This window comes from Microcaecilia unicolor, chromosome 2 (assembly GCF_901765095.1).
Source record: "Microcaecilia unicolor chromosome 2, aMicUni1.1, whole genome shotgun sequence".
Taxonomy (NCBI): Eukaryota; Metazoa; Chordata; class Amphibia; order Gymnophiona; family Siphonopidae; genus Microcaecilia; species Microcaecilia unicolor.
Window position 1 is genome coordinate 241,929,267 of NC_044032.1, and position 27,126 is coordinate 241,956,392.

At 46.6% G+C, this 27,126-nt stretch overlaps 1 protein-coding gene across 1 annotated transcript in view; it reads left to right on the top strand.

Moving 5' to 3' along the window:
* Positions 1 to 27,126, top strand: part of FAM189A2 (family with sequence similarity 189 member A2) — a 102,331-nt gene that overhangs the window by 65,609 nt on the left and 9,596 nt on the right. Inside the window, exon 10 of the mRNA XM_030193849.1 lies at positions 2,446 to 2,735. Within this exon, the coding sequence (XP_030049709.1) occupies positions 2,446 to 2,735 (290 nt within the window). The remainder of the gene's footprint in view (positions 1 to 2,445; positions 2,736 to 27,126) is intronic.

Consider the following 27,126-nt stretch of genomic DNA (forward strand, 5'->3'; position numbering starts at 1 on the left):
TGCCGTGTCCTGGTATGGATAAGAGGGAGTAGGACAGGGCTGTCACTAGGCTGCAGGGAAGGGTAGGGGGCTGGGGGTCAGATGCCTAGCTATGGGATGGATGGTGGGGAATGGAAGGGATGATGCTGGGCTGTGGGAATGGATGGGGAGGGTTAGAGTACAGAAGGGAAGGGCTGATGCCAGGTTATCTATCCGTTTCCGTATTCAGTTCAAACTTCTCTTATTGACCTATAAGTGCATTCACTCTGCCGCTCCCCAGTACCTCTCCACTCTCGTCTTTCCCTATGTCCCCCCTTGGGTACTCCGTTCTGTAGATAAATCTCTCTTATCTGTCCCCTTCTCCTCTACTGCTAATTCTAGACTCCATTCCTTTTATCTTGCTGCACCTCACGCCTGGAATAGACTTCCCGAGCCTGTACATCTAGCCCTATCTTTGGCCGTTTTCAAGTCCAAACTTAAAGCCCACCTCTTTACCACTGCTTTTGACTCCTAACCACTACTCACTTGCCCTGTCCTTTTATCCTCACCTCTTTATTCCCTTATCCTTAATTGTTCTGTCTGTTTACCTGTCTTATCTAGATTGTAAGCTCTTTGAGCAGGGACTGTCTTTTGTGTATGGTGTACAGAGCTGCGTATGCCTTGTAGCGCTATAGAAATGATAAGTAGTAGTAGTAGGTTATGGGGATGCATAGAAGGGAGGGGCTGATGCCGGGCTACAAGACAATTTCTGATTTTTGGTCCTTAATTCTGTAATTGGTGAGGGTTGGTCTGTGTTCTGCATGTGAACAAGCAGGTAAGAGATTTTGCTAGCATGTAGTTTGTTTGGGAGATCTACTTGTCTGGCCTTTCCAATAGGATGCATATTGCTGTTATGTATATTCACTGCTCCCTTTTTAAAGGTACTATTATTGGTATTTGTATTCAGAATTGGTGTTAAGGTTTGCAACATAGGCTCTAAGAAACTTCTTTGTAGGATTTACTGTTACTTCATAAAGTACCTGGAGGTTGAAGGGATTTTGAGGTGCTACCAGAATTTGAATATATTTTTCCTATGGAAAGCTATAAGAGAAGGCATTCTAGCTATGTTCTGTATGCTACAAAATCCACAGTAGGTAGAAAAGGAAGATGTCTTTACCTCTATTCAAGAAATCTAGACTGCCCCAACTTGTCATTTCGTCCTTTAGATGGTAAGCTCCTTTGAGCAGGGACTGTCCTTTTTTGTTAAACTGTACAGCGCTGCATAACTCTAGTAGTGCTCTAGAAATGTCAAGTAGTAGTAGTAGTATGTCTTCAAAGGTATATTTACCAAATTTTAAATGTTTGATTAATACAGCTTAATAAGGTATATATATTTATTATAATGCAAAGTTGAAGGATGTGTGTCAAACTGTGGTCATTTTATTTTGTCAGCATCAGAAGGGGGATAAAGAGTAGAGCCAGAGGAAGGGGAAAAGACTTCAAAGTTTACTTAATCAGGCATTTGTTATAAAGGAAAGTTTGAAGGATATATGCCATTGCTGTAACTATATTGCAGGATCCTGTCGTGTGTGTTGAGATGTTTGCAATTATTGCAGACTTATGTCTGGTCAAGTTTAAGATATGGGACAATGTAACTGTATTTAAAAATATATGTTTTTTTCTATGAAGTATATATGTGGTTTATATTGATGCAGGCAGCTGTTGGGCAGACTACTTAGAAATCCATTATTAAGTGCTACTCATACCTACATCCATAGTACCCACCCATATTAGCTCTGGGCCCACCCAAAATGTCAGGTCTAGCTATGCCACTGACACAGCTACCACATCACTTTACTCAATGAAAGAGGAAACCTTGAAAACAGCAAATTGAAATTTAATAATAGGACTACCATGAAACAGGATCAAAAATATACATATTTAACAGCACTGAAATTCAAATAACAGAGATGTGGAGGAGTGGCCTAGTGGTTAGGGTGGTGGACTCTGGTCCTGAGGAACTGAGTTCGATTCCCACTTCAGGCACAGGCAGCTCCTTGTGACTCTGGGCAAGTCACTTAACCCTCCATTGCTCCAGGTACAAATAAGTACCTGTATATAATATGTAAGCCGCATTGAGCCTGCCATGAGTGGGAAAGCGCGGGGTACAAATAAAATAAATAAATAATATGATGTAGGCATAATGGTGATGGAATATCTAATAAGCAAAAAAGAGTTGCACTCTTTCTTCAGCTGTGGAACTAACTGAGGACAGAAGAGACCACTGCATGCAAGGACTGTACATGCTGAGAACTTTATACTTACTTCTGAGCTCTGGGAAAGATATTCTATCCTGGCAGGGTCAGATAATGTCACCTACTTGTGTGCCTTATCAATCCTGCCGTTTGTAGAAAACATCTTGTTACAGATGAGAAACATCACTTTTCAGACTTTATTTTCTAATCATGTCTATGTTCTTCCCCTCAGGGCCAGTATTAAGCTGCGAAGCTGCCACTCAAACAGAGCTAAGACCACAGTTGGCTGCTGTCACCTTGAGAAGAGCCTTGAGAACCAGAGCTGCCAGATCGAGACCTCGCTCTTTGGTGGATTATAAATCATACATGGACACTAAACTACTAGTGGCAAGATTTCTAGAGCAGTCCTCTTGCAGCATGACACCTGATGTACAGGAACTAGTGGAAAATATCAAGTCTGTTCTGAAATCAGATGAAGAACATATGGATGAAGCCATTATGAGTGCCAGCTTTCTGGAGCAGGTAGATCATTTTAAGGCTATGATCAAAGTCAAACAAAGACCAAACATATACTTTCGTGCTGGGAGAGGAGGAAGTGATGAGGTTCTGAAACACAACCGGTAATTCAGGAGTGCATTGATGTCATATCATTTCATCATATCGAAGAATATAATCTAGTAGAAAAAAAATATGGGAGGTTGATAATTGTGTATTAGACTAGTGGTTCTCAACCTTTCTTCTATTGTGACACACACCTGAGAGACAACGTTCATGTGTGTGACATACCGGACGCTAAAATTCACAGCTGAACAAAGCACACCTAAATATTTCATTGTTTGACTGTAAATTTAGTATGAATTTGTCTATCCCATATCAAAAAGCTGTATGCAACACGTCAGTCCCTGATTTCTCACATACAACATAACAAATATTCAGATTTTAACGTCACAAAATCCCTCCACTGCCAGATACTGTGAAGCAACACAAAAACCTGCAAATACGCTACTCAGAAAGTATATTTATTTATTTATAGCATTTGTATCCCACATTTTCCCACCTATTTGCAGGCTCAATGTGGCTTACATTTTGCCGTGATGGCGATCGCCATTTCTGGGTCCAGGATTACAAATGGTATTGCATTAAGGTGCATACATACATGGTTAAGAAGAGTGCATTGTGGTATTGCATAGTGATTTCTGAGTGAATTCCTTTTCTGGGTACAAAATTTCAAATGGTTTTGCATTAAGGTGCATATATACATGGTACAGAGGAATACATTATGGTATTGCATGGAGGTTTCTGAGTGATAGTGAGTTGTAACATAAGTTAGTTCATCGACTATAGAGTTATCATTTTCAACTTAGGAAATGAAGTGGTAGTGCGTATTGTGTAGCTTTCATTAATAGCAGTGAGGTTAAACAGTCAAGCGACAAGAGTTCGGTTTTGTCTAGTTCGTGTAGAGTCTATTTATTTTGTATATAGGATGGATCGTTATGGTATGCCTTCTTGAACAGGTCAGTTTTCAGTAGTCTACGGAAGATTGTTAGGTCATGTATTGTTTTTATGGCCTTCAGTAATGCGTTCCATAGTTGCGTGCATATGCAAGAGAAGCTGGATGCGTATGTGGATTTATATTTTAGTCCTTTACAGCTGGGGTAGTGGAGTTTGAGGAATGTTTGTGATCTTTTTGCGTTCCTAGTAGGCAAGTCTATGAGGTCTGACATGTAGGTCGGAGCTTCCCCGTGAACGATTTTGTGGACCAGGGTGCAAACTTTGAACGCAATTCATTCTTTTAAAGGGAGCCAGCAACAGAATGGACAGGAGACTGGCAACATTTTCAGTTGGGGCTGGAGACAGCGGTTATTATTGGGGGTAGTGGGGAAGCAGAACTAGGGACCAGTTACAGAGATTTCAAAACCTGACTCTCAAGATTGCTTGCAGGCACTGATGGTTGTAAAGGAAACACAGGCTTGCTGTCTACACTAAATGTTTTGTGACACACCTCCCACCTCTTGGGGATACACTGGTTGAGAACTACCGCATTAGACCATAGAGGGTAATTAGCCATCTCTCCAAAAGAAAAAAAGTCTTGTGAGATCATTTTGAGGGCAGTTCTATAAAGGGGGGGCCTACATTTAGCTGCCTAGAGGATGCCTATTTGGAGCCTATTCTATAAAAGAAGGTAGGCATACATTTTCCTTTATAGAATACTTGCATAACTAGGATATGTACATGCACATGTGGTTAGGTGCAAGCACTTAACACCAGCCAGACTCCACCCATGTGAACACCCATCTGCAAAGTACACTCTGCCAAACGACATGCACATACCTACAGAATAATTCCTAATTGGATTTATTGTCTTTTATACATGTATGTGTTCACATGCCCACATAAATGGTTTATGGTGTAATTGAAAGTTTATAAACTGCCCTTCCTGTAAACATAACAGGGCGCGGCACAATAAAACACAGCTCTTCCGATGTACATTTCCCTAATGTGGCTATGCCACATGAACCATCTTACCACAACAACACTTTGTATTTGTTCTCACCGGAGTCTGCAAACGCCTCTCCGGTATTATGTAAGCCACATTGAGCCTACAAATAGGTGGGAAAATGTGGGATACAAATGTAATAAATAAATATATAAAATCTAAAAGAAAAACTCCAATTTCAATAGGATTGTACCACTCAAACCACAGAAATGAGAAAATAAATTATAAATACACAAGACTACTACTACTACTTATCATTTCTATAGTGCTACTAGACGTACGCAGCGCTGTACACTTGAACATGAAGAGACAGTCCCTGCTCGACAGAGCTTACAATCTAATTAGGACAGACAAACAGGACAAACAAGAGATAAGGGAATATTAAGGTGAGTAAGCTCCTTTGAGCAGGGACCATCCTTCTTTGTGTATTTTGTACAGCGCTGCGTAACCCTAGTAGTGCTCTAGAAATGTTTAGTAGTAGTAGTAGTAGGATGATAAAATAAGGGTTCTGAACAAGTGAATAAAGGTTAGGAGTTAAAAGCAGCATTAAAAAGGTGGGCTTTTAGCTTAGATTTGAAGACGGCCAGAGATGGAGCTTGACGTACCGGCTCAGGAAGTCTATTCCAGGCATATGGTGCAGCAAGATAAAAGAAACTGAGTCTGGAGTTAGCGGTGGAGGAGAAGGGTGCAGATAAGAGAGATTTACCCAGTGAACCGAGTTCCCGGGGAGGAATTTAGGGAGAGATGAGAGTGGAGAGGTACTGAGGAGCTGCAGAGTGAATACACTTATAGGTCAATAAGAGGAGTTTGAACTGTATGCAGAGACGGATAGGAAGCCAGTGAAGTGACTTGAGGAGAGGGCTAATATGAGCATAACGACCCTGGCGGAATATTAGTCGTGCAGCAGAAGTTTGAACAGATTGAAGAGGAGAGAGATGGCTAAGTGGGAGACCTGTGAGAATTAAGTTGCAATAGTCTAAGCGAGAGGTGATAAGAGCGTGGATGAGAGTTCTGGTAGTGTGCTCAGAAAGGAAAGAGCGAATTTTGCTGATATAGAGAAAGAAACGACAGGTTTTAGCAGTCTGTTGAATATGTGCAGAGAAGGAGAGGGAGGAGTCGAAGATGACCCCAAGGTTACGAGCTGATGAGACAGGAAGGATGAGAGTGTTATCCACAGAAATAGAGAATGGGGGAGGAGGAGAGGTTGGTTTAGGGGGAAAGATAAGAAGCTCAGTCTTGGTCATGTTTAGTTTCAGATGGCGCTGAGACATCCAGGCAGCAATGTCAGACAGGCAGGCTGATACTTTGGCCTGGGTTTCGGCTGAGATTTCTAGTGTGGAGAGGTAGATCTGGGAGTCATCAGCGTAAAGGTGATACTGAAAACCATAGGATGAGATCAGAGTACCAAGGGAAGAAGTATAGATGGAGAAGAGAAGAGGTCCCAGGACAGATCCCTGAGGTACACCAACTGACAGTGGGATAGAAGTAGAAGAGGATCCACTAGAGTATACACTAAAGGTACGCTGGGAGAGATAAGAAGAAAACCAGGAAAGAACAGAGCCCTGAAATCCAAGTGAGGACAGCGTATCAAGGAGTAGGCTGTGATCAACAGTGTCAAAAGCAGCAGATAGATCGAGAAGGATGAGGATAGAATAGAGACCTTTGGATCTGGTAGGAACAGATCATTGGAGACTTTAGCAAGCATTGTTTCAGTTGAATGAAGGGGGCGAAAGCCAGATTGAAGAATAGCTTGGGATGAAAGAAAGTCAAGGCAACGGCGGTGAACAGCACGTTCAAGTATCTTGGATAGGAAAGAGAGGAGGTAGATTCATTGAGTTAATGAACCCGAGCAACCAGGATGCCTCCTGCTGCCTTTTCTCCAAAAGCTCTTTCAAATAAATGTCTTCAGAGCAGTACGAAATTTAACATATGATAATTCCAGCCGAACCATGTATGGAAGAGCGTTCCATAAGGCTGGTGGAGTACAATAGAATGCACTATTCCTACTTGATTCTAACATCGCTATTCTAGAAGATGGAATTTATAAACCATAGCCATTTAAAGAACGTAGTAGAGACCTACAAGGGAATGGGGTTTGTGGGAATCCTGCGGAACCCAGGGCTTCCTACAGGGATGGAGTTCTGCTGGGTTCCCATGGGGATGGAAACTATTCCTTTGGGGTTCCTGTGGAAGTGTAAGCTGCACCTGCTCCAGCATCTCATCTACCGAGTACCAAGTTCTTTGAGTGCTGTCGCCTCCTCCTCCTTGCTTTAGCAGCACAAATGTGGAAAGTCTGGAGGTGGTAGAGACAAATGTTGACTGAATTCAAAAAGGTGTGGGATGAACACAGAGGATCTCTAATTAGAAAATGGAAGTTATAAAAAAACTAACCTTAAATGGCTGCATGTGTGTGGATGTGTCGAATGATGCTTAAATGGTGACTCTGGCTGTGATGAACTAGGGCCGAAACTGCGCAGACTTGTATGGTCTGTCTCTCGTATATGGCAGTCTGGTTTAGGATGGGCTGGAATGGGCTTAGACATAAGGATAGGGCCGGATAGACTTCTGTGGTCTATGACCCAGAAACACCAAAGGAAGACCATAATCAAGTATATAATATGACACTCGTTGATTTAATCATGGATTGATAATGAGTGTAACTATTGGGCAGACTGGATGGACCATTCAGGTCTTTATTTGCCATCACTTACTATGTTACTATTAATCCTCTTTGCTCCTGGGCTCAGGCACGAGCATCAGATTTCACCTGACCTACTGGTGCGTGCGTGTGGCAATCTCTCAGGACACAGTGCCAGTGAATCAGAGACAAATCTTACATGTGCACACCAGAGTGTTCCAAGTTCCAACTTCTGTTCCTTCTTTGCCTGCAGTGCTGCGGCTCAAATCCAGAGAGAGACTGAGAGAGCTGACCGGAATTTTCTTTAATGTACCATTAAATTCTTGTGGGGACAGGTTGGGATGGGTTAAATTCTTGCGGGGATGGGTGGGGACGAGTAAGATTCCAGTAGGGATGGGTAAGATTTCTCTCCCCATGCAACTAAAACGTAGCAACCTTGGTGGAGCATATGGTATATTACAAGAGTAGCAAGATATGAAGGAATAATGCGATGCAAATCCTTAAAGGTTAGAGTAAGTATGTTACATTGAATTGATATATAATTGGAAGCCAATGATAAAATATAGAGTTAAGTGGTCAAAATGTATAGCCCTAGCAATGGTGCGCATAGCTGTATTCTGAACTGTCTGAAGAGTGACTAGAATACTATCTTTTATCCACAGAATTACCTTCTTTGTGAGTGTATGTCTGTCTCTCCCTAATAACCTATCTGCATCATGTAATAAGGAAGATGGGGATTATGACTGGGATGGAGGGTTTTTTTCCCCCAGTGGATGAATACATGTGCAGGCTCCTTTAGTTCTGGGTGGAACTTCTTGTGTGTGTGTTGATTGTTGTGTTAGCTGTAGTATGGGAAGTGAGGAAAACTCTCACCATAATGCCATTTCCTATCTAATGTCAATTTAATAAATTATTTTGCTTAAAATGGTCAGCAGGAGGTGATCCTATCAGTCTACAAAATATGATTAATAATTCCAGGTTTTTTTGGAACAGCAGTTTTCTCCATGTGGAGGAGTTTTCTGCTTCTCCTGTTTCTGGATAGTCTAGAAACCAGTGATAGAAGCCCGTTAGAGGATTAAACAGTTTACTGTTGAGCTTTCTCCAGGTGGTTGAGATTCACTTTATTTAATTATTATTTTGTAGACTGATAGGATCACCTCCTGCTTGCTATTTTCAGCAAAATAATTTATTAAATAGATATTTGACATTTTGCTGCCATATTTTTGGATTTCTTATCTAACCACATCTTCTCTCACTTAGTACACTGATTGGGAGAAAGGTGTTCATTACTGCCAGTTCTCTATTGTCTGGGTTTTTCTTTTTTGGGGGGGGGTGTTTTCTCTCACCACTGTGGGTGGCAGTTCCATTTTTCTAGTACCAAAGATTGTCTATGCTTTTGTGATATTCAAGGTGAAAGTGAATTAGACAAACCCATTGACCCAGAAAAGGATGTGGAGATAGGAATTGAGACTTCCAGGTGGGACTGTGCAAAACTCGGAGCCTTTTGTAAAATACTTGTAAGAATTTGCATATTAGGGGAAAAAATGTGAAACCACCCCAGATGTACATGGGAGCAGCTTTTTAAAATAAGAAATTGCTACTCCGTTTGTGCATGCACATTCTGATCCCTAGTAGTTTATTGAGCGCAGGAGCAATCCTGGGTTCAAAATGGTGCTCCCAACCCCTAGGGAGTAATCTTAAGGCACTACCATTAGAGATCGGGCTGCCATGTAAGGACAGTGGCATCCCTAGCCCCTAGTGACAGCACCACCAGGGACTGTGTGTGACATTTTGAATCTGTGACCATCATGAGCAGGAGCAATTAGGAATCGCTCCTGCTCCCACTAGACTACCTAGTAAGAGTTAGGGAGAGGGTCTGAAATGGGGGATTCTTTTGGGAGGAGATATCATGGGGTGGTTGTACTGATGTTTGGGGGGAATCAGGTGGGGAGCTGGCCCTAGCCTTTACACCTGCTCCTTCCAGCAGGTACTTGTTCTTGCCTCAGGGCAGGTGTAAATGTCACACTCTAGATTTTTTTCATGTTCAAACGTATTCACCTTGTAAAATGGGGAATACATGTCAGTATTTTCAGCCCAATGAAATCATTCTCTCTCCATGCCATGCCCCCTTTCTATCTAAACATGGTGTCAGTCACCATGTGAAAATAGCAGCTCTCTGAAAACTCTGCATGTGTTAGCAATCTACACTTTTAAAAGCCATTATCTACACATGGGGATGCTTCTAAAATGAAGACCCATATCTAACAGAGCTAAATGGAACTAATTTGCATATGCTGACTAACTTGAAATCCTAACTGGTGTGCATATTATCTGTCTATCTAGATAGATAGATAGAAGAATGTGTCATTCTGTTCACTTGGAGGCAGATGCAGCAACCAAACGTAAAAAAATCTAAATCGTTAAAGTCCCTAACGATTTTAAAATAACGAAAAATGCACCAAAAAAAAAAGTCACACATGCTGAGATCGGTAGTGAAACGTACAATGTATCAAAGAATCACAATACACATCGTTAATCGGCCCCCAAATCATGCGCAGAGCAGCCAAGCGTTATGTTAGCTGCTCTGCGCATGCCACAAACAGTCAAAACACAGTCAAATCGCAAGCACATGGCTCCCAAATAAAACAAAAATAAAAAAAAAGGGTCGGGAGGGGGCAAGGGCGCTCATCAGGAGCGTCCTGTACTGACGGCCTTGCCCCCCCCCCCGCTGCTCCCCACTTTCCGCCGCTCCCCCCACCCCGAAAAAGCAAAATTCTAGCAGCCCCTGCCCCCTCCCCACTTTCCGCCGCCCCCCCCACCCCGAAAAAGCAAACTTCTAGAAGCCCCTGCCCCCCTCCCTTCCTCACTACTCTCTCACCTCAGCTCCGCCTCCCGACATCCTCCGTCCGTGCCCCGCCCCCTTTTGGGGTCGTCGCCGCCATTCCTCTCCTCCATCGGGCCCCCCTTCCTCTTACCGGGCCCGTGCAGCGCCTCTCTCCTCTGTCCGAAGGCGCTGCACGGGCAAGAAGAAAGCTGAATCAGCTGATGCCTGCCTTCGCCTAGCTTCGATAGAGCGTCTTTCTCCTCCTGGGCCCGCCCCTGTCTGACGTCAGTAACCTACGTAGGTTACTGACGTCAGACAGGGGCGGGCGCAGCAGAAGAAAGACGCGCCATCGCGAAGGCAGGCATCAGCTGATTCAGCTTTCTTCTTGCCCGTGCAGCGCCTTCGGACAGAGGAGAGAGGCGCTGCACGGGCCCGGTAAGAGGAAGGGGGGCCCGATGGAGGAGGGGAATGGCGGCGACGACCCCAAAAGGGGGCGGGGCACGGACGGAGGATGTCGGGAGGCGGAGCTGAGGTGAGAGAGTAGTGAGGAAGGGAGGGGGGCAGGGGCTTCTAGAAGTTTGCTTTTTCGGGGTGGGGGGAGCGGCGGAAAGTGGGGAGCAGCGGGGGGGGGGGGGCAAGGCCGTCCGTACAGGACGCTCCTGATGAGCGCCCTTGCCCCCTCCCGATCCTTTTTTATTTTTATTTTTTTATGTGTTTTCTGAGGTCCTTTGGACCAATCACAGCGCTTTTAGCTCTGCTAATGCGCTGGGATTGGCTCAAAGTTTGTTTATTTTTTCACTTAACACTTTTTCCTGCCACGGAGCTGTCCTAACGAGAGGTCCAGACCTCTCGTTAGTTTTCCTGCCTTTTTCCTGCGTAAAGGCAATCGGAAAAGGTTAGTGCATGTCGTTTCAATGGGGTTTTCACACTAATTGCTCATCTCCATTCCGTTTTCGTTAGCTGCTACTGTCGTCGGAAAATAGGCTTAAGTGCATGGAAAGGATAGGAAATTCTTCCCTGAGGGCTCATTTAACGATGAAAAACGTTTAGTGCATCTACCTCTTGGTTCAGTAGGTATACATCACTGGCAGTGCAGGCTTCTTGCTTGTACACAGCCAGCTCTCAGCTTCACTACACCCAGTTTCACTCCCTAGCAAAGTAGAGTTTCATGCTAATTGGCAATGAGTAACCATAGTTCTCCGAGGACAAGCAGGCTGCTTGTTCTCACTGATGGGTGACGTCCACGGCAGCCCCTCCAATCGGAAACTTCACTAGCAAAGTCCTTTGCTAGCCCTCGCGCGCCCGCGCGCACCGCGCATGCGCGGCCGTCTTCCCGCCCGAAACCGGCTCGAGCCGGCCAGTCTTCTTTTGTCCGCACTCGGTACGGTCGTGTTTTCGCCGTGTCGAGCCCCGGAAAGTCGACCTCGCGCGTCCAATTTGTTTGAACGTGTTTTTTTCCTTCGGGAAAGCTTTGTCCTAGTCGGGAAGTGCTCCGGAAACCCCCCGCCGGGTTTCGTGTAAATCCTCCCCGTACTTCCAGCTTTTTTGCCCCGGTAAGTTTTCTTTCGTCGTCGGGGTAGGCCTCTTTTCGGCCTCGGTCGAGAATTTTTCTCCCTCTAAATTTGGTGCTTCAAATTTCGCCATTTCGGCTTTTGATTTCGCCGGCGTGATTTTTTCCGCCCATGACATCGAAGCCTTCCAGCGGCTTCAAGAAGTGCACCCAGTGCGCCCGGGTTATCTCGCTCACTGATCGACACTGGTCGTGTCTTCAGTGTCTGGGGGCCGAGCACCGCCCTCAGAACTGCAGTCTGTGTTCCCTGCTTCAAAGGCGGACTCAGGTAGCGAGACTAGCCCAGTGGAACGTGTTGTTCTCGGGCTCTTCGTCGGCATCGGCACCGGGATCTTCGAGTGCATCGACGTCGTCAGCGTCCAGACCATCTTCCTCGGCCGCCCCTGCATCGAGTGCATCGAGGCATCGGGCCTCTGCATCGGCGCCGAGACATCGGATAGCTGCATCGACGTCGGTGGTACCAGGACCTCGTCTGCTGATGTCGTCGGACGGTGGTGCATCGGGTGGAGTGCAGGTGAGGGCTGTCCATTCCCCTGCTGGTGGCGGTGAGCCCTCGGGTGGGTCTCCGCCTACCCTGAGGGCTCCTGCGGTACAGCCCCCCCGAGATCGACCTTCTTCAGTCTCGGCCCCGAGGAAGCGACGGATGGATTCGACGTCCTCCTCGTCGGTGCCGGGGAGCTCCGGTGACATGCTTCGGAAGAAATCGAAGAAGCATCGACACCGGTCTCCTCCCCGTGTCGGCACCGAGAGCTCTGGGTCGCCGAGGGATTCGGCACCCAGCAGGCATCGGCACCGAGAGGACCGCTCACCCTCTGTTCAGGAGGTGTCGATGCGCTCCGCTCTGGACAGCCCGGAACAGCCTCCACGCCCGGAACAGGTACTGACGTCGACGCCTGCATCGACCTCTCAGCCTTTCTCTGCAGCCGCTCTAAACGAGAGCCTCCGGGCCGTTCTCCCAGAGATTCTGGGAGAGCTGTTGCGCCCTACCCCTCCGGTACCGGCGGTGCTTGCGCCACCGGTACCGTCGAGCGTGGCGCCGGCTGGCCCATCGCCCAGGTTGAGGTCCCCGACGTCGGTACCGCGTGCGGTACCGACCGCGGCCACCTCCCAGGAAGGCTCCCCGACTACGTCGGCGGAGGGAGCTTCGCCGATGCGGGCGAGGGAGTCTACCTCTCGACGCCCCCATCGTGGACGGGGTTCCACGGAGTCGAGCAGGGCGAGGTTGCAGACACAGGTCCGTGAACTTGTGTCTGACACCGAGGGTGAGGCCTCGTGGGAGGAAGAGGAAGATCCCAGATATTTCTCTGACGAGGAGTCTGAGGGTCTTCCGTCTGATCCCACTCCCTCTCCTGAGAGACAGCTTTCTCCTCCCGAGAGTCTGTCTTTTGCCTCCTTTGTCCGGGAGATGTCTACGGCCATCCCCTTCCCGGTGGTTGTGGAGGACGAGCCCAGGGCTGAAATGTTTGAGCTCCTGGACTATCCTTCTCCACCTAAGGAAGCGTCCACTGTTCCCTTGCACCATGTCCTGAAGAAGACATTGCTTGCGAACTGGACCAAGCCATTAACTAATCCCCACATTCCCAAGAAGATCGAGTCCCAGTACCGGATCCATGGGGACCCAGAGCTGATGCGCACTCAGTTGCCTCATGACTCTGGAGTTGTGGATTTGGCCCTAAAGAAGGCTAAGAGTTCTAGGGAACATGCTTCGGCGCCCCCGGGCAAGGACGCTAGAACCTTAGACTCCTTTGGGAGGAAGGCCTACCATTCCTCTATGCTCGTGTCCAAGATCCAGTCTTACCAGCTCTACACGAGCATACACATGCGGAATAATGTGCGGCAGTTGGCGGGCTTGGTTGATGCTCTTCCCCCTGAGCAAGCCAAGCCTTTTCAGGAGGTGGTCAGGCAGCTGAAGGCGTGCAGAAAATTCCTGGCCAGAGGAGTTTATGACACTTTTGATGTTGCGTCCAGGGCCGCTGCTCAAGGTGTGGTGATGCGCAGGCTCTCATGGCTGCGTGCCGCCGACCTGGAGAATAGAATCCAGCAGCGGATTACGGACTTGCCTTGCCGTGCGGATAACATTTTTGGCGAAAAAGTCGAGCAGGTGGTAGAGTCTCTCCACCAGCGGGACACCGCATTCGACAAGTTCGCCCGCCGGCAGCCTTCAGCTTCTACCTCTACAGGTAGACGATTTTTCGGGGGAAGGAAGACTGTTCCCTATACTTCTGGCAAGCGTAGGTACAATCCTCCTTCCCGACAGCCTGCGGCCCAGGCTAAGCCCCAGCGCGCTCGCTCTCGTCAGCAGCGTGCGAATCAGCAAGGCCCCGCGGCTCCCCAGCAAAAGCAAGGGGCGAGCTTTTGACTGGCTCCAGCAGAGCATAGCCGACATCCAAGTGTCAGTGCCGGGCGACCTGCCTGTCGGAGGGAGGTTGAAAGCTTTTCACCAAAGGTGGCCTCTTATAACCTCCGATCAGTGGGTTCTCCAAATAGTCCGGCAAGGATACACCCTCAATTTGGCCTCTCAACCTCCAAATTGTCCACCGGGAGCTCAGTCCTACAGCTTCCAGCACAAGCAGGTACTTGCAGAGGAACTCTCCGCCCTTCTCAGCGCCAATGCGGTCGAGCCCGTGCCATCCGGGCAAGAAGGGCTGGGGTTCTATTCCAGGTACTTCCTTGTGGAAAAGAAAACAGGGGGGATGCGTCCCATCCTAGACCTAAGGGCCCTGAACAAATATCTCGTAAAAGAAAAGTTCAGGATGCTTTCCCTGGGCACCCTTCTCCCCATGATTCAGCAAAACGATTGGCTATGCTCTCTGGACTTGAAGGATGCCTACACACACATCCCGATACTGCCAGCTCACAGACAGTATCTGCGATTTCAGCTGGGCGCACGCCACTTCCAGTACTGTGTGCTACCCTTTGGGCTCGCCTCTGCGCCCAGGGTGTTCACAAAGTGCCTAGCTGTGGTAGCAGCGGCGCTTCGCAGGCTGGGGGTGCACGTGTTCCCATATCTCGACGATTGGCTGGTGAAGAACACATCCGAGGCAGGAGCCCTGCAGTCCATGCAGATGACTATTCGCCTCCTGGAGCTACTGGGGTTTGTGATAAATTACCCAAAGTCCCATCTTCTCCCAGTGCAGAAACTCGAATTCATCGGAGCCCTGCTGGATTCTCGGACGGCTCGCGCCTATCTCCCAGAGGCGAGGGCCAACAACTTGTTGTCCCTCGTCTCGCGGGTGCGAGCGTCCCAGCAGATCACAGCTCGGCAGATGTTGAGATTGCTGGGCCACATGGCTTCCACAGTTCATGTGACTCCCATGGCCCGCCTTCACATGAGATCTGCTCAATGGACCCTAGCCTCCCAGTGGTATCAGGCCGCCGGGGGTCTAGAAGACGTGATCCACCTGTCCACGAGATTTCTCGAATCCCTGTATTGGTGGACGATTTGCTCCAATTTGACTCTGGGACGTCCCTTCCAAATTCCTCAGCCTCAAAAAGTGCTGACCACGGATGCGTCTCTCCTGGGATGGGGAGCTCATGTCGATGGGCTTCACACCCAAGGAAGGTGGTCCCTCCAAGAAAGCGATCTACAGATCAATCTTCTGGAGTTGCGAGCGATCTGGAACGCTCTGAAGGCTTTCAGAGATCGGCTGTCCCACCAAATTATCCAAATTCAGACAGACAATCAGGTTGCCATGTACTATGTCAACAAGCAGGGGGGCACCGGATCTCGCCCCCTGTGTCAGGAAGCCGTCAGCATGTGGCTTTGGGCTCGCCGTCAAGGCATGGTGCTCCAAGCCACATATCTGGCAGGCGTAAACAACAGTCTGGCCGACAGGTTGAGCAGGATTATGCAACCTCACGAGTGGTCGCTCAATTCCCGTGTGGTGCGACAGATCTTCCAGGCGTGGGGCACCCCCCTGGTGGATCTCTTCGCATCTCAGGTGAACCACAAGGTCCCTCAGTTCTGTTCCAGGCTTCAGGCCCACGGCAGACTGGCGTCGGATGCCTTCCTCCTGGATTGGGGGGAAGGTCTGCTGTATGCTTATCCTCCCATTCCTCTGGTGGGGAAGACTTTGTTGAAACTCAAGCAAGACCGAGGCACCATGATTCTGATTGCTCCCTTTTGGCCGCGTCAGATCTGGTTCCCTCTTCTTCTGGAGTTATCCTCCGAAGAACCGTGGAGATTGGAGTGTTTTCCGACCCTCATCACGCAGGACGAAGGGGCTCTTCTGCATCCCAACCTCCAGTCCCTGGCTCTCACGGCCTGGATGTTGAGGGCGTAGACTTTGCCTCTTTGGGTCTGCCAGAGGGTGTCTCCCGCATCTTGCTTGCTTCCAGGAAAGACTCCACTAAGAGAAGTTACTTCTTTCATTGGAGGAGGTTTGCCGTCTGGTGTGACAGCAAGGCCCTAGATCCTCGCTCTTGTCCTACACAGACCCTGCTTGAATACCTTCTCCACTTGTCTGAGTCTGGTCTGAAGACCAACTCCGTAAGGGTTCACCTTAGTGCAATCAGTGCATACCATTACCAAGTGGAAGGTAAGCCGATCTCAGGACAGCCTTTAGTTGTTCGCTTCATGAGAGGTTTGCTTTTGTCAAAGCCCCCTGTCAAGCCTCCTACAGTGTCATGGGATCTCAATGTCGTTCTCACCCAGCTGATGAAACCTCCTTTCGAGCCACTGAATTCCTGCCATCCGAAGTACTTGACCTGGAAGGTCATTTTCTTGGTGGCAGTTACCTCGGCTCGTAGAGTCAGTGAGCTTCAGGCCCTGGTAGCCCAGGCCCCTTACACCAAATTTCATCACAACAGAGTAGTCCTCCGCACTCACCCTAAGTTTCTGCCAAAGGTTGTGTCGGAGTTCCATCTGAACCAGTCAATTGTCTTGCCAACATTCTTTCCCCGTCCTCATTCCTGCCCTGCTGAACGTCAGCTGCACACATTGGACTGCAAGAGAGCATTGGCCTTCTATCTGGAGCGGACACAGCCCCACAGACAGTCCGCCCAATTGTTTGTTTCTTTTGATCCCAACAAGAGGGGAGTGGCTGTAGGGAAACGCACCATATCCAATTGGCTAGCAGATTGCATTTCCTTCACTTACGCCCAGGCTGGGCTGGCTCTTGAGGGTCATGTCACGGCTCATAATGTTAGAGCCATGGCAGCGTCGGTAGCCCACTTGAAGTCAGCCACCATGGAGGAAATTTGCAAAGCTGCGACGTGGTCATCTGTCCACACATTCACATCTCATTACTGCCTGCAGCAGGATACCCGACGTGACAGTCGGTTCGGGCAGTCAGTTCTTCAGAACCTGTTTGGGCTTTAGGATCCAACTCCACCCCCCGAGGGCCCTGTTTGTTCTGTTCCAGGCTACACTCTCAGTTAGTTGGTAATTTTTTTAGGTCAATCTCAGTTATGTCCTCGCCGTTGCGAGGCCCAATTGACCAATGTTATTGTTTTGAGTGAGCCTGGGGGCTAGGGATACCCCATCAGTGAGAACAAGCAGCCTGCTTGTCCTCGGAGAAAGCGAATGCTACATACCTGTAGAAGGTATTCTCCGAGGACAGCAGGCTGATTGTTCTCACAAACCCGCCCGCCTCCCCTTTGGAGTTGTGTCTTCCCTTGAAGTGTATTGTCTTGCTACATACTGGACTGGCCGGCTCGAGCCGGTTTCGGGCGGGAAGACGGCCGCGCATGCGCGGTGCGCGCGGGCGCGCGAGGGCTAGCAAAGGACTTTGCTAGTGAAGTTTCCGATTGGAGGGGCTGCCGTGGACGTCACCCATCAGTGAGAACAATCAGCCTGCTGTCCTCGGAGAATACCTTCTACAGGTATGTAGCATTCGCTTTAAAGATAACTGGAAATAACCATTTTTTAAAGATGAACGGTCATTGATATTTAAAAAAAAAAAAATCGAAAGTTTCTCTATCACATTCAGGGCTAACAGCATTTTACTTGCTGCAGCAGGAAATCATTGTGGATCATAAGATATGTCTGTTTAAAATCATCTTACACACATGTGCTGATGACAATCCTTGAAGCTCACTGTTGCAAATACCTAAATTCATTTTGTTTTCTCTCAAAAACCTGGCAACAACTACTCATAAATTTAAATTTAAAAACCTTTTCTCAGCCATTTAACTGATATATATCATGTAAGTTGAATGTTTAAGGTGTTGAAAATATTCCACTTGGAAATTATGAATAGAAACATAGAAACATGACGGCAGATAAAGGCCATATGACCCATCCAGTCTGCCCATCCTCTGTAACCCCCAATTCTACCTGTTCCTAAGCGATCCCACATGCTTAACCCATGCCTTTTTAAATTCTGGAAAAAATCTTCGACTTCACCGGGAGGCCATTCCATGCCTCCACTACCGTTTCTGTGAAATAATACTTCCTTAGGTTACTCCTAAGCCTATTCCCTCTTAACTTTGTCATATGCCCCCTCATTCCAGAGCTCTCCTTCATTTGAAAAAGGCTCTCCTCCTGTACATAAATGCCTTTGAGATATTTAAACGTTTCTATCATGTCTCTCTCCTCTCTTCCAGCGTATACATGTTGAGGTTCATAAGCCTGTCCCTATAATTTTTGCATTCAAGACCACTTACTAATTTCGTAGTCGCCCTCTGGACCGACTCCATCCTGTTTATATCTTTCCGTAGGTGTGGTCTCCAGAACTGCACGCAGTACTCCAAATGGGGCCTCACCAGAGACTTATACAACAGCACTATCAACTCCTTTTTCCTGCTGGTCATACCTCTCTTTAGGCACCCAAGCATCCTTCTGGCTTTGGCTGTCGCTTTTTCTACCTGTTTGAAAGCTTTAAGGTAATCAGACACAATCACCCCGAAGTCCCTCTCTTCCTTTGCACACTGAAACACTTCACCCCCTATGCTGTACCGTTGCCTCGGATTTTTGCGACCTAAGTGCATGACCCTGCATTTTTTGGGATTAAACCTTAGACATGAGAGGGGACAAGAGGGTATTGCTGGTCTGTACTTATGGTAAAGCACAAGTGGAAGGTGTATTTCTCAACCCTCTCCCAGTCATTACTTCATCCACCAGTGGACTCTTTCATGCTGCAGTTCGGTCAAGATCTTTCTGGCAGCAGTATCCTGGCCATCATTGCTTGGGAATTAATATTGTGCTAGTCCAGAGCAACAACTCTTTCTCAGTGTCACATCTGGGAACTCCACAGGCTCTTCAGGCAAATCTGGTGTGCACTGATGGTGCACTTTAGTTGGCTGCTAGGCAGGAAGCTGGCGGCATGAATTCCATCTTATCCCTGGGCAGTAGCGTAGCAGAAAGTTTGGATACAGGAAGGAGAGAAAACAAGGAAATATCTTAGGAGGTCCATTAGGTGGAGTAAGAGACTTATTTTCAAACAGGTCTCTATCTTATTCCAAGGACTTTGTTTCTCCACAACATATGCTTTCACTCATACGAGTGTACCTTGGAGTTGATAAGGGAAACGATAGTAACATAGTAACATAGTAGATGATGGCAGAAAAAGACCTGCGCGGTCCATCCAGTCTGCCCAACAAGATAAACTCACATGTGCTACTTTTTGTACCTGTCCTTGATTTGTACCTTGATTTGTACCTTGATTTGTACCTGTCCTTTTCCAGGCACAGACCGTATAAGTCTGCCCAGCACTATCCCCGCCTCCCAACCACCAGCCCCGCCTCCCACCACCGGTTCTGGCACAGACCATATAAGTCTGCCCAGCACTATCCCCGCCTCCAAACCACCAGTCCCGCCTCCCACCTTCGGCTCTGGCACAGACCATATAAGTCTGCCCAGCACCATCTCCATCTCCCGCCACCGGCTTTGCCACCCAATCTCGTCTAAGCTCCTTAGGATCCATTCCTTCTGAGCAGGATTCCTTTATGTTTATCCCACGCATGTTTGAATTCCGTTACCGTTTTCATTTCCATCACCTCCCGCAGGAGGGCATTCCAAACATCCACTACTCTCTCCGTGAAAAAATACTTCCTGACATTTTTCTTGAGTCTGCCCCCCTTCAATCTCATTTCATGTCCTCTCGTTCTACTGCCTTCGCATCTCCGGAAAAGGTTCGTTTGCAGATTAATACCTTTCAAATATTTGAACGTCTGTATCATATCACCCTTGTTTCTCCTTTCCTCCAGGGTATACATGTTCAGGTCCGCAAGTATCTCCTCATACGTCTTGTAACGCAAATCCCATACCATTCTCGTAGCTTTTCTTTGCACCGCTTCAATTCTTTTTACATCCTTAACAAGATACGGCCTCCAGGACTGAACACAATACTCCAGGTGGGGCCTCACCAACGACTTATACAGGGGCATCAACACCCCCTTTCTTCTGCTGGTCACACCTCTCTCTATTCAGCCTAACAACCTTCTAGCTATGGCCACCGCCTTGTCACACTGTTTCGTCGCCTTCAAATCCTCAGATACTATCACCCCAAGATCCCTCTCCCCATCCGTACCTATCAGACTCTCCCCGCCTAACACATACGTCTCCCGTGGATTTCTACTCCCTAAGTGCATCACTTTGCATTTCTTCACATTGAATTTTAATTGCCAAACCTTAGACCATTCTTCTAGCTTCCGTAGGTCCTTTTTCATGTTTTCCACTCCCTCCGGGGTGTCCACTCTGTTACAGATCTTAGTATCATCCGCAAATAGGCAAACTTTACCTTCTAACTCTTCGGCAATGTCACTCACAAATAAATTGAACAGAATCGGCCCCAGCACCGATCCTTGAGGCACTCCACTACTCACCTTTTGCTCCTCCGAGTGAAGTTCTAGTTCTACAAAAAAAAAAAAATTTGAGTCCAAAGTTCAAGAACATGAGCTTAAGTTGCAGAATGTCCAAAAATAGCTTTGAGATTAACACTGTTGTTGGCTTTGTTAAAGAGGAAAATCATCCGTTAATCAGATTTACAAACTGCCCTGATTTAAAGATGATATTCATTTATAGAAGAAAATTGATGCCTTTGAGAATGTCACTAGAAATTCAAATTTGAGATAGGTTTTCTAAACTTCAGTCATATCCATTCATGAGATGCTCAGGAAGTATATGCTGGGTATTTTAATAATATCGTGGCCCTTAATTCCAAATATTGTCAAGCTGTATGAATTATCTGTGTGTACAGCAGAAGTCTCAAATCAAATGCAGTCCTTTGGATGTTGCAGGGCTTTTGGAAGAATCTGATGTGGAAGACTGTACTGACTACCATGGTCTTGGTCATTAAGTGCTGACTAAAATTTGTTGTTGAAGCAATTTTTCTCTTTTGAATTATGCTGTAAAGATGTGAAGTGACATTTCTAGGGAAACTTGGAAATGTAGAAGACTTGTGGGCTCATTTTCGAAAGAGAAGGACACCCATCTTTCGACATAAATTTTATTTATTTTTATTTATTTGTTACATTTGTTTGTATCCCACATTTTCCCACCTATTTGTAGGGCGTCCTTCTCACAGGGTCGTCCAAATCAGTATAATTGAAAGCCGATTTTGGATGTCCCCAACTGCACTCCGTCGCAGGGACAGCCAAAGTTCAAGGGGGCGTATTGGAGGCGTAGCGAAGGTGGGACTTGGGTGTGCCTAACACTAGGACGTCCTCAAACCCATAATCGAAAGAAACAAGGACGTTCCTGACGAACACTTGGACGACTTTACCTGGTCGTGTTTTTCTTACGACCAAGGCACAAAAAGGTGCCAGAAATGATCAGATGACCACCGGAGAGAATCGGGGATGACCTCCCCTTACTCCCCCAGTGGTCACTAACCCCCTCCCACCCTCAAAAAACATCTTTAAAAATATTGATTGCCAGCCTCATCTTTAAAAATATTGATTGCCAGCCTCTATGCCAGCCTCAGATGTCATACTCAGGTCCATCACAGCAGTATGCAGGTCCCTGGAGCAGTTTAGTGGGTACAGTGCACTTCAGGCAAGCGGACCCACCCCCTACCTGTTACATTTGTGGAGGAAACAGCGAGCCCTCCAAAACCCACCAGAAACCCACTGTACACACATCTAGGTGCCCCCCATAAGGCTATTGTAGTGGTTTACAGTTGTGGGTAGTGGGTTTTAGGGGGGGGGTTGGGGGGGCTCAGCACACAAGATAAGGGAGCTATGTACTTGGCAGCAATTTAGGAAGTCCACTGCAATGCCCCCTAGGGTGCCTGGTTGGTGTTCTGGCATGTCGGGGGGACCAGTGCACTACAAATTCTGGCTCCTCCCATGACCAAATGGCTTGCATTTGGTCGTTTCTGAGATGGACGTCCTTGGTTTCCATTATCGCTGAAAATCAGAAACAACCAAGTCTAGTGACAACCATCTCTAAGGACGACCCAATTTCAGGATTTGGGCATCCCTGACCGTATTATCGAAATGAAAGATAGATGTCCATCTTGTTTAGAAAATACGGGTTTCCCTGCCCCTGGATGGGGACGTTTTGCGAGGTTGTCCAAATCGAAAGGAGGACGTCCCTTTCGATTATGCCCCTCTTGGGGTTTTACAGCTGGAGTATTTGTTCTTTTTGAAGATTCTCAGTAAATAGGTCATTAAGGTGCTCATTTTCAAAGCACATAGACTTATAAAGTTACATAGAAATATATGTAACTTTGTAAGGCTATATGCTTTGAAAATGAGCCTCTTTGTATCAGGTACTTAAGTATGTCTTTTTTGAGCTTTGAATTTGTTGCTAGTAAAAGGGCCTCATGCATCTCTGTCTAGCTCAGGTACCATTACAAGCTATTTGGATTAATGTGGTAACAGCAGTGTTTTAGGTATAAAGGATAACATTGTATTTTTTTCCTCGTATTTCTTGTCTCTCCATTATTGAATCCTCTCCTTTTGTAATGGACTTTTTTTTTATATTTTATTTATAAGTTTTTCAAATTATATCCAAGCAATTTTCACTTATACAGAAAAGTGTTATACAAGAAAATTATAACCTCTCATAAAGAAATATTTTTAAAGAGAATATAATAAACACTCAAGTCCTACTTCATCTGTACCTGGTCAAGCAGTCAATCTGCGCTTCTGGATTTTATCTCCAATACCTGCATGAACAACTCGAACATACTTTTTTTGGGTGATCTCAACCTCCATTTGGATAATCCCACCTCTCCGGAAGTATCCCAGTTCCTGGATTTTCTCCACCTTTGTGACCTTGAATGCCCTATCTCTGGTCCAACTCACCATAAGGGTCATTCACTTGACCTCTTCTCATTTAAATTTTTAGATGATCAGAACTTTTCTCTTCATGATATTGGCTGGCTGGAAACGGCTTGGTCGGATCACTTTAAGCTGCAGTTCACCCTGTGTTGGCAAACCTCAGGTCTCCTCCAGCCTCGTCAGACTCACCAATATTACACCAGAGGTGTCATCGACCCCAGCTTGTTCTGGAGGTCTCTCTATAGTCACGGCTTGGATCTGCAACCATCCTCGCCCACCTACCTCTCTGACTGGGACCACAATTGCAATGCTGTGCTGGATACAATTTCACCCCTGCGTCTCAAATCCTCGCACATTTGTAGATTATCACCCTGGTTCTCAACAGATCTGAGAGCTTTGAACTGTGAGGTACGACGTATGGAAAGAACTTGGCGTAAATGCAAATCTGATCTGGCTCGGGAGGCCTGGAAAAGTAGTCACCGCAAGTATAAATACGCCATCCGATTCGCAAAGTGCACCTACTTTTCATCTAAGATGCAGGCGTTTGGCCGGGACATCCGACAGATATATCAGCTGCTAAACACCTTTCTAGATACTCGCAAGCTAGAACGCTCCAGTGTTGATCCTCCTTCAGCTACACAACTTAGATCTTACGTCAAGGAGAAAATTCTTACCCTGCGGTCTTCAACCGTCAGCTGCCTCTCTGATGTGGATGACTTCCTGGTATCCTTAGCCGTGCCTTCGGGTGCTTGCCCTGCTGACCGCTTTTGGATCAAATTCAATCGCCTGTTGCCCGACAAGGTGGCTGCTGCTTTACGTAAATTCACAAATAAAAGCTGTAGATTAGATGCTTGTCCGACCCATCTCCTAAAAGTCGCACCAAAATGTTACATCGAAGATCTGACTTGTTACCTCAACTATATGTTAAGCGCAGGATTTTTCCCGCCAGGTCATGGAAACATCCTTCTCACTCCGATCCCAAAGAATTTAAAGATTAAGCCAGATGTCATCTCTAACTATCGCCTAGTGGCTTCGATACCTCTAGTTATCAAGCTGATGGAGAGTCTGGTCAATGTTCAGCTCAACGAATTTTTGACTAATTTTGATATCCTCCACCATTCGCAATCAGGTTTTCGAGTTCATTACAGCACGGAGACTGTCCTGGTCACCCTCTTATCTAACTTTCGACGAGAACTATCTGTTGGACGGAAGATTCTTCTGCTGCAATTTGACATGTCTAGCGCTTTCGACATGGTGGATCATGAACTCCTGCTCCACCTACTGGACTCTTTTGGTATAGGAGGGCCAGTTTTGCATTGGTTCAAGGGTTTCTTGACTTCAAGGTCCTACCAGGTCATGGTGAACTCCTACACTTCTGAACCGTGGAATGCTTCCTGTGGGGTCCCTCAGGGCTCTCCCCTTTCACCTACCCTATTTAATATTATGATGATGCCTTTAGCCACAGCACTTGCAAACCTGGACCTCAACCCTTTCATCTATGCGGACGATATTACAGTCTACATCCCTTTTCACTCCACAGTATCAGAAGTTGCCAACCTCATAGATGCCTGTTTCTCCACTTTAGAACATTGGGCCAGGGTGTTCCGCTTCAGGCTAAACAGGGAAAAAAACTCATTGTCTCATCCTCTCGTCCACGCACGCTCATGTATCTGACACAATGCTTCCAGTTCTGGGCTCTGCCCTCCCGATTGCCAACAGCCTGCGGCTTTTAGGAGTGCATCTGGACTCACATCTCCAGCTGGTTGATCATGTACACTTGGGTCCCCCAAAATATGTTCCAGGCCATGTGGAGGCTTCGGCGCATCAGATACCTCCTTCCCAGAGACTTGTTTCGTACCCTTGTCCACTGGCTTGTCCTATCCCATCTGGATTACTGTAGTGGTATTTATGTGGGTTGCCAGGCCTCCTTATTGAAAACGTTCCAAACGGCTCAGAACACTGCGGCGAGGCTCATCCTTGGAGAAAGGCATTTTGCACACGCCGAACCCCTGCGCTTTAAACTTCATTGGCTGCCTGTACAGGAGCGCATTGCTTTTAAGATCTGCTCCCTAACACATAAAATCATCTATGGGGCTGCCCCGGATTACATGCTCCACTTGATCGACCTTCCGCCTAGAAATGCCAACCCTGCTGCTCGGTCCTATCTCCACCTCCATTTTCCGAATTGTAAGGGTGTCAAGTACAAGAAAATCTTTGCCTCGTCCTTCCGTTATTGGAGTTCCAAACACTGGAACACGTTACCTCGTCAACTTAAAGCTCAAGTGGACCATGCCCTTTTTAAGACGTTGTTAAAGACATTCCTCTTTGCTAAGACTTACCCCCCAACTTACCATGTTGATTGATGCATCCCTTGTCCCTTACCCTGCCTAGTTCACGCTGTTAGTTTCTCCCCTCCTATTTGCTTCTTTTATGCTTGCCTAAGCTTTTAACTTGGTACTCTTATTTAATTCTCTGTAAGCCACATTGCGCCTGCAAGAGTGGGAAAATGTGGGATATAAGTAACAAATAAATAAATAAAATAAATATAAGGATCCAAGACTAATGGAAAAAGGAGAAATTGAGGAAAAATTAAAGGCAATATTATACCTGAGGAATATGAGCTAGAAATTAATTATATGCAGAGCTTTACTTAATCTCCTGAAACTCTTTTAGTTGCTGTAAAAGCTGACAAGTGAGAAGATTCAGTGAAGACATATTTAACAGCATTATATCTAACTAGTAAAAAAAAGCCCGTTTCTGACACAAATGAAACGGGCGCTAGCAAGGTTTTCCTCGGAGTGTGTATGTTTGAGAGCGTGAATGTGCGAGTGTGTGTGTGTGTGAGAGAGAGAGAGTGAGTCTGGGTGCGAGTGTGTGTGTGTGAGAGAATGAGAGTGTGTGCAAGTGCGTATGTGTGAGACAGTGTGAGAGTGTGTGTGTTTCAAACAGATACAGTGTGTGCGAGATAGAGTGTGTGAGACACAGACTCTCTATGAGACTGAGTGTATGAGACCAAGAGAGTGTGTGAGTGACTGTGACACATAGAGAGTGAATGTGATACAGTGTGAGACATAGAGAGTGAGAGAGAGAAAGACATTGACTGTGAGAGAGAGTGTGTGTGTGACAGAGATACCTCCCCCCCCTCTCTGGTGTCAGGCCCCCCCTCCCTCCCTCTCTCTCTGGTGTCTGAGCGTTAATGTGTAGGACGCTGAGCTCTGGCTGTGCTTCAAGGAACTGACCAATCCTATTTAATAGAATGCACCTCCAACATTCTGAAGCCAAGAAACCTTATGTGGTTGGTCACTTCTGCTTGTGACAAACCCGGAAGTACGTGATGTCAATTCAGGAGATGGATACAGAGAGCAGGAATGCCTCAGCCATGCAGTCAGCTTCAGAATGTTGGAGGTGCGTTTTATTATATAGGATGATACATTTACATGGATATCTTAAAAAAAAAAGTTCCACCTATTTGCAGAACTCCAGGTTTCAATAATAAAAACTGTTTGCATCTACGTTGACTATCTCTTGATACGTCAGGAAATAATTGACTCTTAAAGCCTAGAAACAATTTCTCTCTGTTTTTAAAAAACATTCAAAATAACCATTGTTTATCGGGGATAGTGCCACCGAAGCAACCAAAGTCGCTGCAGTGGCTGAGTCTGAGGTATCCAGTAAAGCGGAAACATCCAAAGAATTTTGCTGCTGTTCCACTGCTTTTCTCAGTAGATAATAAGCTTGTGTAAAAGGAGGGAATTTATCTTCTGAAATTCCCAAAATTTCCTTCATATAACGCTTCAGCATTTCCAAGGGCCTAACCATAGTTACCCTTGGAAAGTTTAAAAAGTGAAGATTATTACTCCTTACATAGTTTTCAAATGTTTCTGACTTATTTGGTTAGTGCAGTGGACTTTGATCCTGGGGAACTGAGTTTGATTCCCACTGCAGCTCCTTGTAACTCTGGGCAAGTCACTTAACCCTCCATTGCCCCTGGTACAAAATAAGTACCTGAATATATGTAAAGTGCTTTGAATGTAGTTGCAGAAACCTCAGAAAGGCGGTATATCAAGTCCCATTTCCCTTTCTCAAATTAGACAAGTCTTTAACCAATGAGATATGTACATTTTGAATATTAGAAAAATCCTTGTCAATTTGGTCCATTCGAACGTGCAATTCCTTCACCTCTGTTTCAACTTTTCCCACTCTGTTCTACGAGTA